This window comes from Bos taurus, chromosome 10 (genome assembly GCF_002263795.3).
Source record: "Bos taurus isolate L1 Dominette 01449 registration number 42190680 breed Hereford chromosome 10, ARS-UCD2.0, whole genome shotgun sequence".
Lineage (NCBI taxonomy): Eukaryota > Metazoa > Chordata > Mammalia > Artiodactyla > Bovidae > Bos > Bos taurus.
Window position 1 is genome coordinate 1,028,081 of NC_037337.1, and position 17,452 is coordinate 1,045,532.

General features: G+C 41.0%; 1 protein-coding gene across 3 annotated transcripts in view; it reads right to left on the reverse strand.

The window, feature by feature from the left end:
- DCP2 (decapping mRNA 2) overlaps positions 1-15,487 on the reverse strand; it is a 54,782-nt gene extending 39,295 nt beyond the window's left edge. Inside the window, exons 1-3 of one of the 3 annotated variants that reach the window (NM_001078023.2) lie at positions 15,303-15,487; positions 3,562-3,713; positions 2,632-2,958 (exon numbers count right to left, since the gene is read on the reverse strand). In NM_001078023.2, coding sequence (NP_001071491.1) covers positions 2,927-2,958; positions 3,562-3,713; positions 15,303-15,355 — 237 coding nt within the window. In that variant the 5' untranslated portion in view covers positions 15,356-15,487 and the 3' untranslated portion in view covers positions 2,632-2,926. Of the gene's footprint in view, positions 1-2,631; positions 2,959-3,561; positions 3,714-15,302 lie in introns of those variants that run through there. The other 2 variants (NM_001434962.1, NM_001434963.1) reach the window with 2 other exon arrangements.
- Between the last annotated feature and the right edge of the window lie 1,965 nt (positions 15,488-17,452).

The following is a 17,452-nucleotide window of genomic DNA, read 5'->3' on the forward strand; positions in this document are numbered from 1 at the left end:
AAATTCTTTTGCCACAGTTATGAATATAGCTCCCCAGCAAAACCTCAACCCAGAAGCAAGTCCAGGACAGTCAAGCTATACCCATACTGGGGTATGTAGTATATACTCAGGCAAGTACTACTGGCACATACTCAGTTAAGTGCTATACCTGAGTAGCCACTAGAGAAAAGTCACAGGACTATGCACAATTAACACAAGAAAACAGAGTCAGAGAAAAGCCCTACTATTTGTCCAAGGCTGCACGACTGGTAAATGGCAAAGATGGGATGGTAACGCGAGGAATGTGACTCCGGAATTCATACTATTAACTTTTACTCTAGTCTCACAGGTACCACAGATCAGTGCGTCCGTCATGCCCCCACAAAATTTCTCCTTTATTTCTCTACAAATGGAACGGCACACCCATCCACTCAATCGCTCAGATCAGAAACCTGGATACCATCCTTGACTCCTTCCTCTACCTCTCCTCAGACATTCAAGTTAAGACAAAGTTTACCTCCTAAATATCACTGAAATTTAGTATCTTCTATTCACTTCTATCAGAAGTTTCCATTTCTCTCTCATAAATTAATGAAACAGCATCTTAACTAGGCTTTCAATCTGATGTTCCTCCAATTCACTGCCTGCACTGTCTCAGGAATGTTTTTCAAAACGTCCCTAGAGAGAAGTAATGAAATGTGGCAAAACGTTAACAACGGGCAAATACACAGAAAGGGCATGATGGCACTTGATTTAACATTCTTTCCACTTCTCTGCAAGTTACACTTTTTTCCTGAAGTCTTTTTTTAATCTCCTACATTCTTTTATTACCCTTATGGGTAAAGTCCAGACAAATACGGCCCACTAGACTCTGCCTCCAAAGAAGATTTTTATCTATTTTCAAATTGGAGTGGGATTACTCGCTTCACTATTTCTAATGAACCCTAGGCTACCTTATCAAAACCTATCAGACTTTAGTGTAATCACGTCCTTTCCTGCCTGTCATCTTAAAGACAGCAACCAAATATACCTTGTTCAATGCCTGGCACAGAGGAAGCACTCAATTATTTAATGGAGTCTACCACATTAGAAGAAGGTTTTTCTTCCACGTAGTGAATTAGAAGAAACTTAACTAAAACAGGGGCACTTTTTTTTTTAATAATAAGGAAAGTTTTAAAAATTCATATATATAAGCACAATTGCAATTGTGTTTCAGGAAAAACTGCAATTCAGGAGACTCTGGGTTAGGAAGATCCCCTGGAGAAGGAAATGCCAACCCACTCCAGTATTCTTGCCTGGAGAATTCCAACCTCTTGCCTGGGGTCAGAAGAGTCGGACATAACTTAGTGACTAAACCACCACAAAATCTTATCCAGATTATCCAGATAAGCACAAAATCTTATCCAGAACCCCAAAATATGTACAGTTGCTCTTGTAAGACCCCCAAGTCCATGCAAAACAGACCAAAACCAAAGAAGACAGCCTTCTTATTTTATCCATGTTTCTCCAATTAGATTATAGCTCCTTAAAAACAGTGGTCTATGATTTCCTCATAAAATCGGCTACCAAGACTCTAACAAAGATAGTGCTCCACATTACTTCTATTCCTCCTTTTTTCATTTACTTCTCCATACTTGCTGAAAAAGTTTCAAAGGTTAACAGCTATATAGAATAAACAGTTTCATTCATTTTCTGCAGGGGTTCCTTATTTCATGCAGCTAAGAAAAAGCACAGGGAGTTGAGTATGAGGGTTATTTTAAATCACCTCTTCCCACTCCCTCTAGTGTACTACAGTGCACTTACGGGTATAGTTCCACGTCAACACATGGTTTATGCTGAAAAACAATGACCAAGAGCATAAAAATCAAAGCATTTTGGCTCTAAAACTCACAAATTCCCCTACATAACTTCCGTCCCTATCTCCTCTTAGATCCCTGTAAGAATCTTAGTAAAAATTTACTTTCCAAGATATTGCTTATCATTTCCAACTCCCCAATTTTGCTCCATCCCTTTTCTTTATCTGCAATGTATTTCCCACTCCAGCCTGCTTAGAGGAAATACATAGAATGAAAATTCTACATTCCCTTTAAAACACAGCCTTGCTTAAACTTGCATAAAACTTTCCACCTTCTGCCAAATTCTAAAAACAGTATCAAGAGCATTAGCAATTTACCAGGTTTTTGGCCTTGTGACACAGCTTCCTTTTATAATCTTAAATATTCGTGTGAATCTTTTACGACAAGTTTCTATCTTATTTGTAAATAGGGAGGAACAAAAGCTTCTCAGAAGGCAAGGAATCTGCCATAAAACCAAAAACTGTTTTGAACACAGGAAGTATTCAATAATTACTTACGAATATCTATACCAGAAAGGTAGTAATCTCAATAAAGATCATTCAGTTAAGTGGAACAGCAAGAGGAATGTAAAAAAAAAACAAAAAAAAAAAAACAAAAAAACAGATCAGTTCTAGAAACAGGCTAGCTATATCTGAAAGAAAAGAAAATCAAATTTATTTCTAATTATCACTGTACATTTTAGGGGGTCCTCAACATAAATAAAAATACAGTTGTCACTCCAGTATCGACAGGTGTTACCAAGTCCAAGCTCACTCTGCTCACTACATTACAGGCCAATGAGTCCAAGACACAAGGCTGAGGCAAGGAATCTGATTTATTCAGAGGCTAACCAAAATGGCCAACTAATGTCTCAAAATAATCATTTTACCGGGGTCTGGATGCCAGGTTCTTTTATAGAGAGAGATGGGGGGAGGTGAGGAAACAAAGTAAAAAGACTATTAATCTTGCAAGTTATCTCCTAGAATGGCCAGCCTCAGGCGGGTGTTCATTTCTTCCTTCCTGCCAACTACAGGTGGCAGGGAGAGGGGCTGGTTCTGAACAAAGGCACTTTAACAGTCAGGCAGAGAGGCAGGTTTCTCCAAGGCAGGCCATTATGTATGACTGTAGTAATAACAAAGGCAATGTAAAGCAAGTCAAAGACACAGTTTCAACATGGAGTCGGAACTGACTTCTCCCCGCAACAATGTGTGACCCACAGATAGCGGGGCTGACTCTACCATGCCATTCTACACCATCAAAGAAACTTGAGCGGGCTTCCCTGGTGGCTCAGCGGTAAAGAACCCTCCTGCCGATGCAGGAGACGTGGGTTTGATCCCTGAGTCAGGAAGATCTCCTGGAGAAGGAAATGGCAACCCACTCCAATATTCTCACGTAGGAAATCCAATGGCAAAGGAGCCTGATGGGCTATATAATCCATGGGGTCACAGAAAACTGGACACGACTTAGTGACTAAACAAGGGACATCTATGGATTCTGGTATCCTGGAGAGAAGGGGAGGTCCTGGAGCCACCCCCAGGAATACCAAGGTACAGCCCTGCTATCAAATTGTGCCTACCACCATCAGGCACAAACCGTATGTATATGCTTTATGTATTTGACAAATTTTAGAAATCATTATGTTTTATTTAAAAGATTATAAATCTCAAAGATAGGCAAAAGAAAATTTGTGCTAAAACATCTTATTAACAAGAATGAAAGACAGTCATTATAGTAATAAAAAGGATATCAGCTTTAGCAAAGTCTCTTATCCCACACTGAGGTAATCCTGGTGTGTTCTGCATGTAGAAATCCAAGTAAAACCAATGGGCAAGTTCAATCTGAAAACACACTCGGATAGCATTGTCTCTTTCCTCGCTGGGAATATGCAAAATAAATCGGCTGTCAAAAACAAAAAACATACAAAAATTACATTTACAAACCATAACAATTCATTTTAACCTTTTAATTGCTTCATTCCTGACCCACCAACACAAAAACAGACCAAAAGCAGTACTGATCAAGGAAGCAAAATTGGCAGGAAAGTGAAAGTGTTTGTTAGTCGCTCAGTCTGTCCAACTCTTTGCGACCCCATGGGCTGTAGCCTCTGTCCATGGAATTCTCCGGGCAAGAAGGCTGGAGTGGGTTGCCATTCCTTTCTCCAGGGGATCTTCCCGACCCAGGGATCAAACCCAGGTCTCCTGCACTGCAGGCAGATTCTTTACCATCTGAGCCATCAGGGAAACCAGGGAAAATGAGTTATGAATCATAACACAGTTTTTTTAAGAGGCCATCTATCCTCTGTTCACAAGTAGAGATTAAGAGCTCACTAACAATAAATTACAGGTGAGCAAGAAAACAAACTTGTGGGACTTCCCTGAGGTCCAGTGGTTAAGACTCCATGCTTCCACTGAAACAGGCACAGATTTCATCCATGGCTGGGGAGCTAACATCCCACAAGCCATGTGGTGTGGACAAAAAAAAGAAAGAAAAAAAAAAAATACTAGGATTCCCTCCCATGTCTGGTAACATTTTCAAAGAATATATGCAAATAAATTCATACACTCAAATAGAAAAGATATTAACTGTTTAATCTTTATATTTACAGTACTACAAAGAAATGTAAAAGCAACCATTAATAGACCAGACTTCCCAAAGAGCTCATCTGAAGAAACTGAGTTCAAAATAACTTTCAAACACACTCACTTTAAAAAAAAAAAATCTAAACTGTCTTTTCTAAGTACATTCAGAGGGAGGAAGAAACAGTTAACTATATTATATATAGTTATAGTACACTATATTATATATACAATATACACCATATTATACATACAAATGTATATGTATGATTAAGATAATGAACCCCTTTTTTGTGCAACAAACCAAAATTTATGTGATTTATAGGACACATTAAGCAACCACCATTAACATTCTTCCATGCTTAACTTAGCATTTTCTGTAACCTTTTTCTAGTGACTTTTAGAGATAGAATGAATTACATAAAAGAAACCCACTGGTGTCTACAGTTATTTTTTAAAATTAAAAATAGCATCACCCAATTTGATCACTCACACGACCAGTCCACCACCTCTCTGGCACTAGCTTCGTGGAAGACAATTTTTCCATGGACTGGGACAAGGGGGATGGTTTGGGGACGATTCAAGTGCATTACATTTACTGTGCCTTTTATTTCTATCATTATTATGACATCCGCTCCACCTCAGATCACCAGGCACAGATCCCAGCCTCTGGGGCCTCTGACCTACACTATTCACTAGTTGTAACATTAGTGATAAATGTTCTTTGCTGTTTTCAAGTTTCAAATCAAATCTCAAAACAATGCTGTAAAAATTATAAAAATATATCATTCCAATAGGGAACTGGATAAGTGGAAGTTAAGACAAATGTATGTACAATAATCTAGAAAAACAATGGGGAAATGAGCCTAAACCACATCTATATTAAGAACAAGACAGGTAACATGCAACCCTGATGGCATTATCTAAAACATAAAAATCTCTTCCACGTGGCATTTAAGATCCAGTGCCTGCTCACCTGCACAGCCTCTGTCCCTCTGTAAAGTTCTTTATACCCAGTGACACCTGATTCTTAGAAATGTACTAAATCACCATCCACATACTATCTCTCTCCTCTCCTTTTCTTATAATTCATTCCTCATGACTTACTTATAGGTCATGAGGAATGACTTATGAATTACCTACTTCATTCATTTCTTCTAATTCATTCCTCATGACTTACAAACACTGCGTCTCCTACAGTGGTAGGTATATCAGACTCCTCTGAATAGATTTATATACTCTTTCAGTTCCTACTCCATTAAAGCAACTATCTGATTTTTATTACTGCGTGCATGCTCAATCGCCAAGTCATGTCCAAGACTTTGCACCCCATGGACTGTAGTCCGCCAGGCTCCTCTGTCCATAGGATTTTTCAGGCAAGAGTACTAGAGTGGTTTGCCATTTCCTTCTCCAGGGGATCTTTCCGACCCAGACATCAAACCCACGTCTCCTGCATTGCAGGCCAATTCTTTACCACCATTACTGTCCATAAACTGTTTCACTAAGATAAGGTGCTGAAATCAGTCCTGAATATTCATTGGAATATCGATGCTGAAGCTGAAACTCCAATACTTTGGCACCTGATGCAAAGAATTGACTCACTAGAAAAGACCCTGACGCTGGGAAAGATTGAAGGCGGGAGGAGAAGGGGACAACAGAGGATGAGATGGTTGGATGGCATCACTTGACAGACATGAGTCTGAATAAACTCTAGGAGTTGGTGATGGACAGGGAGGCCTGGCGTGCTGCAGTCCATGCGGTCGCAGAGTCGGACACAACTGAGCGAATGAACTAACTGATCTTTGCGTATTTTTATTCCTATAGTCTAGCAAATTGTCTGACACATACTAGAGTAACATACTGGCAGTTACACTTTATCTTTGAAATATAAGATGGAGTAAGCATGTTCCACTCTGTCCTTCCCACAAAATGCAGCTATGAATGAAATACACAGACCAGCTGTTTGAGGACTGTGAAAAGTGAACAGCAGCAGGAAGATTGAGGAGGATGACAAATATCTGAATTTACCATTTTTCCACCCTCCAGTATCCCTAAGGTGAACTGGGGGTTAGAAGTGAGCTCCAGGAGCCCTCAAGTTCTGCCTCAAGGATCAAGATAGGAATCTAAAGGAATCTCTCCACGCTTAGAGACAGTGAGGGAAATTCCCCCTCTCCTCCATTCTCTCATGCCACAGTACCAAGCAATGCCATACTGGTTAGAGCTGGCAGCAAGTGACTACAACAGGGATCCGCAGAAGTTAAAACTTTGTTGGACAAGAACCTTCCTCTCCGATCACAAGAACTGTGCAGTCCCAACAGAGTAGGGTCAACATCCATTGCTTATTTTTCTTCTAATCTCCAGCCATGTGGTCCCAGGCATGAGAGAGTCACAAGAAACATGGTAAAGTGGCTTTCGGTTTCTGCCATTTTTCAATATTCTACACACCATTCTCCTCTCTCCATCGTCCCAACAAATGGTATCTTAGTTTACTTTTTCAGCACTACTGACATCTGGAGCACATAACTCTATGTTGAGAGGAGCTATGCTGTATGCTCTCGATGTTCAGCAGCATCCATAGCCTTTGCTTATTAGGTATCAACAGCCCTCTCCACAAAGCTGCAACAACCAAAAGGATCTCCAGTCACTGCCAAACGTTCCTCGAGAGGAGCAAAACTCAGTCCCAGTCTATAACCACAGCGTTAGATCAGCATTCAAGTCTTCACACTGTGATTCTATAAATACAATTCACAACTAAGCCGCATGATAAGCCACAGTTTTTTCCCATTTTAAAAATTACTTAATTTAGCTGCGTGGGGTCTCAGTTGTGGCACATGGGATCTTTCAGCTGTAGCATGCAAACTCTCAGCAGGAGCATGCAGGAGTCTAGTTCCCTGACCAGAGCTCGAACCTGGGCCCCCTGCGTTGGCAGCAGAGTCTTAGCTGCTAGACCACCAGGGAAGTCCTTGATTTCCCTCTGAAGCACAATCAAAAGTTCTCCCACTAATTAATAAATGTCTTGTCATTGCTTTACTTCCTCTGCATCTGTCAGTAACTCAATCTTTCACTAGTTTTCTAAGCTCTTTTCTCGAGGTGTTCATTCAGACACACCAGTTCCATCTTAGACTATCCCTGAGCCTTGTGACCTGCTCCAATCTGGAGTGACTGTCCCTGCATCTGCTACACGTCTGTCATCCTACGCTGTCCGCTCACTAGCATCCTCTGGTTCCCACGTTTCTGGCCTACACTAGACCTCATGTTCTTACACCCTGTCTTCCTCCTGATTAAGGTACTTCCTTATTTTCACTTAGTACCACCTTCCACGCCTTCTGGACAAAGAATGCAGGAGAGATAAATATGAAGACATAGTGAATTTGAAAATATCTTTATCCTCACACTTGACAATTTGGCTAGGTAAAGAATTCCAGGTTGGAAATCATTTTCCTTCGGAATCCTGAAGACAGTGCTCTTTCCTGCCAGCCTACAATTTTGATGTGTTAGACTGAAGCCACCTCAATTCCTTTGTCCAACCTTTTTTCTCACTGGAAGCTTCCAGCTTCTTCCTTCTGTCCTTCATGTTCTAAAATTCCCTAGCTGTCTCTTTTCCATCCACTGTATCACTCACTCAATGGACTTCATCTACTTGGAAGCTCACCTCCTTCAGTACTGTAAGACTTGTGCAATGATCCTTTGAGTCTCCAATTTTCTCTGTTATGTCCTACCTCTAGCTTCTAAAACCCTTACTTTCTGGGAAACAGTCTCTTGCAAGCCACCTACTGGGCTTTTTGTTTCTACTCTCATATTTAAAATTCCAAAGGCTATTTTTAATTGCTTAAATTATGTTTTCATAGATTATTCTATTACATGACTATAAAAACCTCTCTCTCTAAGGAGTAGTTTTGGGTTTTTTTTCTTCTCCTACCTGCACAGTTTGATTCTTTCCAGTTGTTTTTCCTTCTCATTGCTAGTTTTAAGGTCTACATTCTGCGTTGAGGCCTATTTCAGATATTCATACTTAATGCAACAGACCACAAAGCTTTCTTAGGAGGCTTCTCAAACATGAGGGACCATTAAAGGGGATTAGGCTGAGCCATTTGATAGAGTAACTTCCAATGTCAGTATCTTCAGGTGTTTCCTCATGGGCTAGTCAGATCACCTAGACAAAAACCTTCCGATCCGTCAGGAGGCAAAGGCCAGGCTGCCACTTTCTGGGAGCCGAGCAGGGGAAGAGGGACGGCTTCCAGGATGTGCACAGTACTCGCCACCTCATCTCTGCCGCCTTCCAACATCCTCTCATTCTGAGCAGAGTGACCACTACAATATTCGCTCTGTCACAAGTCTGTCGGGTCTGCTAAGCCACACACCACTTTCACTTCTGCTGTATAGCTTCCAAATTTTGTGGCTCATCTCTTCATCCATTCTTCCCTTTCTTGTGGGGTTATACATTTGAAATTTTTTACCTTTTAGTGGAGCAGATGCTTGTGCACAATCTACTATCTTTAACTAGAAATCCATATGACAACACATTTCGGGAGGATACTCACCACGATCTAAAATGGGTACAAAAACACCCAAAACAGAGAAATGCAATCCCAGTCCCATCCCAGTCCAGAGAAGTCCTGCAGATACACTGCAAGATGAGAATAAAACTTTTAAAAAGGCTAACATAACAGCAAAGTCTATTAGTAGGAGACCATCCACACTTCGTTCATTCCTGACAGTCAGGAGTTTTCCTACAAAAGGTAGGGGAGGGAGAACAACACCCAAGACTCTTGCCTAACTTTAGAAAACAGGTTTGAGTGTTGGCACACCAAAACAAAACTCCTGCACACTGGTATTCAAAGGTTCCCCACCGTTTATGAGCCAGCTCCCTATCTATTCTCATAAAGAAGCCTCTACAGCCCCATCTTAAACATCTTAAAAAACCACCCAACGTTTCAGGAAAACCTAATTCAAGACAAAGAAAAAATTAAACTCATTTTAAAAAACTGGCTCTGAAGAAAAGTGTTGTCAAGGATATCTCCTGGAACCTGATACTGCAAGTGTGGGCCCTGGGCCACCTGGAAACCTAACTGTGAGAAGAGAAACATTTCAGTCAGACATTTCAGTCCCATACAGGCTCAGAAAGCTTGCTCCCTAATGATCCTCTCAAAGAAACAACTTTAGAATGTAAATCAGCAAAACAAGAATGAAAATAAAGCATAAACAGGATTCAGAGAGAAGAGACACAACCTGGGAGAGCTGGGAAAAGGAATTCTAGTTCAGCGCAGATTGGACTAGACGGTGAAGATCTCCAAGACAGCATTCCCTAGGAAAAAAGGATTCAGCAGAAGAGCAGATGGTACAACTGAGAGCAAGACCAAGGATATCTAAGGAGCAAATAAGGGTGTGATGGTGGAAGGCAGCTAGAAACTACGGGCATTTTCAGGGAGAAGGGTAAATGTACAAGAGAATCACAGTCCACACATGAAGCAAAGTTAGAACAAAAGGGGGAAAATATTAAAGAACAGTTAGAAGGAACCAGGGGATAAGGAACAAAGCATATGCGTCTTTATCCAAAAGAAAAAACTAAAAGGTATCATTTAGAGCAATTTGCAGAATATAAGAAAGAAGAATTTACTTGGTCATTCTCTCTCAAGATTCTTAAAAAAGGATCTTGACTATGTTCAGAATCCTAGCCATTGTAGACTTGCCTCTACTATGAAAAGTATTTACAGTCATGACGTATAACAAATGCCTTTATTATTGTTCACCCCCTACAATCAACCAGTAGCAGAATGTTTAAGATTTCATAATGTTACAAAATGTAACATAAATACTATCGATCTTAATTTGTAAGTCACCTGGATAGAAGCTGAGGGAGTAGGTAAGAAAAGAAACGGAAGAAATGATGGGGCACTAACTGCCTCACCCTACCAAATACAGACTCAAGAGACACTGATGTTCACAGAACAGAAATAAAACGTTTAAGCATAGTAAAGTCACAAAGATAACCAGTGGAACGATTTAAAGTAGTAATATAACTGCACTGGAAGTAGGACAAGAGCAACAGTAAGTGTAAACTACAGTCCCACCTAAGAGTCTACCAAGAGACACTAAATCCTCAATCTAAAGTTGATAGAAAGGGGTACAAGTAAACTTTAAAATACTGAAATAGCCATTAGAAAACTTCACAAAACAGGTAAAGTCTGCAGAGCAGAACTAGGATGTAAGGGGTAGGGCAAGAGATTGTTGCTTTTCAGTTCACAAAGTCATCTGTACTGTTTGATTTAAAAACAAAAATACCTTACAGATGAGTACATTTTAAAAGTTAAAGGCAAACTTTTTAGAAACTTTTAAGAAAAAAAATTTTACACAGGAAAATTAAACTTCAATGCTTTCATTCTGTGAATGTTTGTGATGTGTTTTATATATTTAAAAGTGTGTGTATATACATACATGTGTATATTTTAAAAGCTAAAGTAAAATGCTTTTCACAATATTTTGTTATGGGAAAAATTTCTCCACCTCACAAAAAAATCATCTTTTCAATGTTTCCACAGATAGAAAAAGCATTAGCTCAGGGACTGAAATTAACACAAAAATGTTTCAGGTGAAATGAACACTTAAATGGTTATTTCATTAACCTATGTGATCACCAAAATAGCAATATTAGCTGCCAGAATATACCTTTCTCCTTTTAACACAGGAGTGACCTTACCATTTAATTCTTAAAGGGACTTAAATAAATAACTTCAAACTCTTCTTTAAGAGGAACAACTTACCAAACTGCAGTTTTCAGTTTTTACTTTAAAATCATGCTTTCCAAATCTTTAATAAGATTATTTAAATGATACTGAAAAATATTTTAAACTTTTAACGTTAGAAACCATGGTGCAGTTTACACCCGTGGCGGATTCATGTTGATGTGTGGCAGAACCAATACGATATGGTAAAGTAAAAAAAAATTTTTAATTAAAAAAAAAAAAAAAAGAAACCATGGTGCACCAAAGACGAATATCACCCACCATACAATGGTGCTGGTTTACTTTTACATTCGCAAACATACTGTATTATAAAGCAGTTTTGGTTCACCAAAGCATTTTAGACAAGTCTTCCTTGCTGTCCTCCAATTCCACTTCACCCAGAAGTTACCAGTTTCGTCAGTTTGGTGTATATACTTTCAGAATTCTGTGCATGCACACAAACATGTATTCACAAAAACACTTAATTTAACACAGAGCACCAAATGACTAGTTATTACACTCAGTAGTATATTGTGTACATTTTCAAGACACAAATACCCTCCTTCAGTTTACTGTTTGCTAACTGCCTTAGGAATTTCTAATGGCTGCACAATATTCCTGTAAATGAAATACCCCATACTCAACTACCTGAAAAATAACATTCCATTTCTTAGGTAAGCTGTCTAATGGTCACAAAGTCATATCTTGAAATTTTAAGTCTCTTGCTCTAATTTCTCATGTAAAAATCACTCTCAAATTTTACATTTCCCCAAAACATATGGTCAATAACTAAACTAGACATGATTAGCAGGACTATGTCTTATCAAAGATCAAAATAATAAAAGGAAAAAACCTTAAAGATACCAATAAAGAAGAACTAAAACTGGAGAAAATACAAAGGGAGTGAAAACACGAGTCAAAACCAAACTTGTAAATCAAGAGGCACTTTAAAAAGTACAAAAAAATAGAAAAAAAAGATGTTAAAAAAGTACAAAAAACTAAACTTTTTCAATTTAAGCTTTATTTTCATAGAAAATAAGTGTGAAATTTTCTGATAGAGCCCATAAGCAAAAGCCAGAAGTGTTAATATTAAAAATCTTTAAATTAATCAAAGATATTGTGAACATTAACCTGAAAATGGTATTACTTTTAAAACCTGAAGTTTTAAGAAATGGTTATTTGGTTCTGAAATGGAGCAGGAGTCATCAAGGACATCCCCACCCTCTCTCTCTCACCTCTTATTTAAAGGAAAGTTTTAGCCTCCTAAGCTAAATTTGATTCAGAGAAGCAAGAAAATGCAGAAGACTAAGGAACGCAGTTAAGTAAGACAAGATAATACTAGCTTAACCATAAAACAAAGTCAAGGACCTTTAGTTCCTGCACAAGGCCTGTACGTAGTATCCTGAGCCATATCCTTCAGTTGTTTTGTAAAAACTAAAACCCTCACCAGGTGGAAGAAGCCAACTACATGCTAACCACCACCAAGCAGACCTCAGACCCTTAAAACCAGGCTGATAATTTGAAATTCTATAATGCCACCCTGTTACCTCACCACCACCTAATCAGAAAGAGGTCCATGAGCTGATGACTCACGACCCTGTCCCTCATCTTCCCCTTGAGTCTGCCTTTTAAGCATGAACTGCCATTCTTCCTTGCAAGGCCCAGCAGTGAATGCACCAGTACTTCCCTGTACCACAATTCTGTATCAGTACAGGCTTTGCTGAATGTCAAGCAAGTAGACCCAAATTTGGTTGGATAACCGTTTCCTATTAGTTTATCAAGTAGCTAGCCCTAATTTTTAAACACATCAACCACGTGGGTCCAAAAAACAGTAACTACCAAAAATTTCCTTAAAGGAAAAAAAGAAAGTTTTCTCTATTCCAAAAGATCTGTATAAAATAGTTTTAATATACACTAACTAGAAAATCAAGTAAGAATCTTTAACACTTAACAGATGTTTAACATGAAGTCTACAAAACACCATTATTTTTAAGTAGGATTACACACATCAAATCACCTTCATAAGGGTCGATATGACTTCTTTAAATGATGCAGTCTTCCGTAATATACAATATAAACCCAATACTAATGGAACAATTGGGCTTCCCTCATAGCTTAGTTGGTAAATCATCTGCCTGCAATGCAGGAGACCCAGGTTCGATTCCTGGGTCAGAAAGATCCCCTGGAGAAGGAAATGGCAACCTACACCAGTATTTTTGCCTGGAGAATCCCATGGACAGAGGAGCCTGACAGGCTGAAGTCCATGGGATCACAAGAGTCGGAGACGACTTAGCGACTAAACCACCACCAATGGGACAATTAGTTTAGATGCCTGTAAAAAGTATAAATTACCTATCTTTTCTAAACCACCTGTATCCCTATTAATTCATACATAACTATTGCTCATCTTTCCTAATACTACTCATATTTAATTTTTCTGACTATAAAATGTACATCCTCTAAAAAAAATTTGGAAAGATGAATCAGAAAAACCATAATTCCACTTTTTACATGTTCTCCCAGTCATTTATCTAACAAACATCAAACCTCTTTTTTTCTTAAGTTATAACCGTATCATCACTAAAGTACAGTGACGTTAATTCTTAGTGGTTGCAGAATTAGTCTTACTTACCTACATGTACTTTTGTGAAGTAATAACATTAGAGAGGACTTTCTATTTCATCCACCAATGTTAAGAAAAAAAGGCACAGGCATTAGAAATAAAAAGGCAAATCCTGATTTTCTAAATTAAGATGAAAATGACCTTGTATAAATTACAATGTGAGTCTGACAGATGAAAATGGAAAAAACTCCATCTACCAAACAGGGTTATTTTGAGGATTAAATGATACACGTGAAGAGAGCAGCCAGTGTCTGGTTGGCACCCAGTAGTAACTCCACACGGAGAAGGCGATGGCACCCCACTTCAGTATTCTTGCCTGGAAAATCCCATGGACAGAGGAGCCTGGTAGGCTTCAGTCCAGGGGGTCGCGACGAGTCCGACACGACTGAGCGACTTCACTTTCACTTTTCACTTTCACGCACTGGAGAAGGAGATGGAAACCCACTCCAGTGTTCTTGCCTGGAGAATCCCAGGGTCGAGGGAGCCTGGTGGGCTGCCGTCTATGGGGTCGCACAGAGTCGGACACGACTGAAGTGACTTAGCAGCGGTAACTCCACTAGTATCAGTTCTTCCTTTCCCCTTAAAGTCGTGAATGCAACACAACTACTAAAAGCCAGACTTCAAGACATAAATACAGTGAAAAGTGGTCGTTTTAATCAAAACTTGTATTCATTTGTAATTTAAATTATTTCACAACCCACTTACACCAGCGACAACTCAGGTTATTACTACACCAAAAACATTTCCTTTTCCTGAAGTAAAAATTTAAGTCTATTTTACACATGCTTGAAAGTGAAAGTACACTTGCTTGGCTATCTGAAATTATAGCCAACAAGAGAGAAGAACGCAGAAAATTTCTCTTGTAAAATTATACCATCCGTTAAAACCCAGCAGCTGAGAATACCGTTCAAGAAAGACAATGAAGAGATGGAGGGAAAAAGCAACCCTAGACTTCTTTTCTTCCCCTCACTCCCAAGGATAAGTTTGGGAATGAACAAGAGAGTAATTTTTCACAGCAATTTACAGAGAACGCCACGGACGTATAAGAATACCCCCCCGGGGCGGGGAGTAAATTTGAAAACTTCTCTACGTAGGTCCGAAAAACTGGGACTCCAAGTAAAAACCTTGGGATCTTTCAACACAACTGGGGAATGAGATGGAGGGAAGAGAGACTAAGACGGTCTGCAGAAGTCAGTCAGAAAAAGCAACGGGAGGGGGAGGGGCAGCCCCCAAAATGCCTAAGACCCAGGCTTTAGCGAAGCTGCTTCGCTTGCGGGAAAGCAAACTAGTTGAGTAACTAAGAAAATGAGGAAATCCCAGCGCTGCGAGAGGAGGAATGGAGGAGAGTGCGTGAGAAACAGGGAGGCAGCAGCGGAAAAAGAAGGTTGGTGTCGTCGGAGATAAAAGTCGACAGGGAAAGGGAGCAGAGGCGGGACGGGAAAGCCGGGACAAGGATGTGGACCGGGAGAGGAGACGCGGAGGTCTCCGGGGTCGCCGAAACTGAGAGGGGGCAAAAAGAAAAGCAGCGGACGACAGGGGGCCGAAGCAGCGCGGGGTGCCACGGTACCTGCAGAGATCGTCCAGGACGCTGCCGGGAATCTCCACCCGTTTGGTCTCCATGATGAGGACCCACAGCAGGAGCAGTGCATCCCGGCTCCGCGCGGCCGGGGACCGAGGGTACTGCAGGAAGACTCCAGAGAACACGCAGCGGCGGCGGTAGCAGCGGCCGTGGCTCCTACGGAAACGAGAAGGGGAAAGGGGCGGGACCCGCTCACTTCCTTCCGGCTCCCTCAGCCCGGGACCCCGAGGCTGGGCCGAGGCGGGGGGCGGAGTCCCGAGAGCCACGCCCCTGCTCTGCTTGAAAGACCCAATGGGAAGGTGGAGAACTGGGACCCTGAACAAGCTAAGCAAATGGGAAGGTAGAGTACTGGGACCCTGAGCAAGCTAAGCCAATGAGGCGTTTGTTTATTGGTCCGTCGGCTCCAATCCGTCTTCAAGCTGCTCAGTTACCACTCAGTAAACCAACTTCCCGCCGCTGGTCCTGGGCCTTGGGTGGATAGGCGCATGCGCATCATCCCTCTTTGACTCTACTAGGAAGTCTGGTGGGTACTGGTATTCCCTCTCGGTGGTCTTCCGCACAGTCTCTCCGTGACTGAGCAGGCGCTCCGAACCTTTGCAGTGCAGAGCCTGTGGGCGCATTCAGCACTAGTGTGCGTGCATGGTTTCTGTCACCAGATACCCCGCACACACTCTCACCACCGCCCCCACCACCTCCAAGGGGTGTATCCTTTCACTACAACCCCCCGAAGAGAGTTGTCATTTTTGTGGTGGCTCACCTCCTTCACTCTGCAGGCGCCCAGTCCTAACTGTGAAGACAGGGGGTTTTATCCCAGTATTTCACACCCTGTGAAATATGAATTGATTAAACCTGAACTCGGGAATCTTCATTCCACCTGCTGCAAGCTCACATCACTCCAACCAGCTGCTGCTGCTGCTAAGTCGCTTCAGTCGTGTCCGACTCTCTGCAACCCCAGAGACGGCAGCCCACCAGACTCCCCCGTCCCTGGGATTCTCCAGGCAAGAGTACTAGTCATCATTATTTCACAATCATGTTTAATGGAGTCTTAATGGATCCTTGGAGAAACTCTGGATCCATCCATTTTTCAACTTGCTCCTTTTATATAAGACTCATTGGCCCACACACACCTGCTCAGCAGTGAGTTTAGTTCTTTCTACCATTTGATATGCAGATGACACCACCCTTATGGCAGAAAGTGAAGAGGAACTAAAGAGTCTCTTGATGAAAGTGAAAGAGGAGAGTGAAAAAGTTGGCCTAATGCTCAACATTCAGAAAACTAAGATCATGGCATCTGGTCCCATCACTTCATGGGAAATAGATGGGGAAACAGTGGAAACAGTGTCAGACTTTATCTTTGGGGGCTCCAAAATCACTGCAGATGGTGATTGCAGCCATGAAATTAAAAGATGCTTACTCTTTGGAAGAAAAGTTATAACCAACCTAGATAGCATATTAAAAAGCAGAGACATTACTTTGCCAACAAAGTTCCGTCTATGGTTTTTCCAGTGGTCATGTATGGATGTGAGAGTTGGACTGTGAAGAAAGCTGAGCACCAACGAATTGATGCTTTTGAACTGTGGAGTTGGAGAAGACTCTTGAGAGTCCCTTGGACTGCAAGGAGATCCAACCAGTCCATTCTGAAGGAGATCAGTCCTGGGTGTTCATTGGAAGGACTGATGCTAAAGCTGAAACTCCAATACTTTGGCCACCTCATGAGAAGAGTTGACTCATTGGAAAAGACTCTGATGCTGGGAGGGATTGAGGGCAGGAGGAGAAGGGGACGACAGAGGATGAGATGGTTGGATGGCATCACCGACTGGATGGACATGAGTTTGGGTGAACTCTGGGAGTTGGTGATGGACAGGGAGGCCTGGCATGCTGCAATTCGTGGGGTCGCAAAGAGTCAGACACGACTGAGCGACTGAACTGAACCGAACTGAACTATTTAATCTCCCATCTTTTCTCTTAATAAAATACACACTGCCTTTATATCAAGTTCATATTAATTCTCCACACTAGTCCAAGAGCTGCCTAATCAGTACTACCTCTACCTCCATTCTAAGCCTATATAACTGCCCAAGTTTTGTTTTGTCCAGATATGAACAGATGACTATCTTTTCAGCTTCTGATGCATGTCA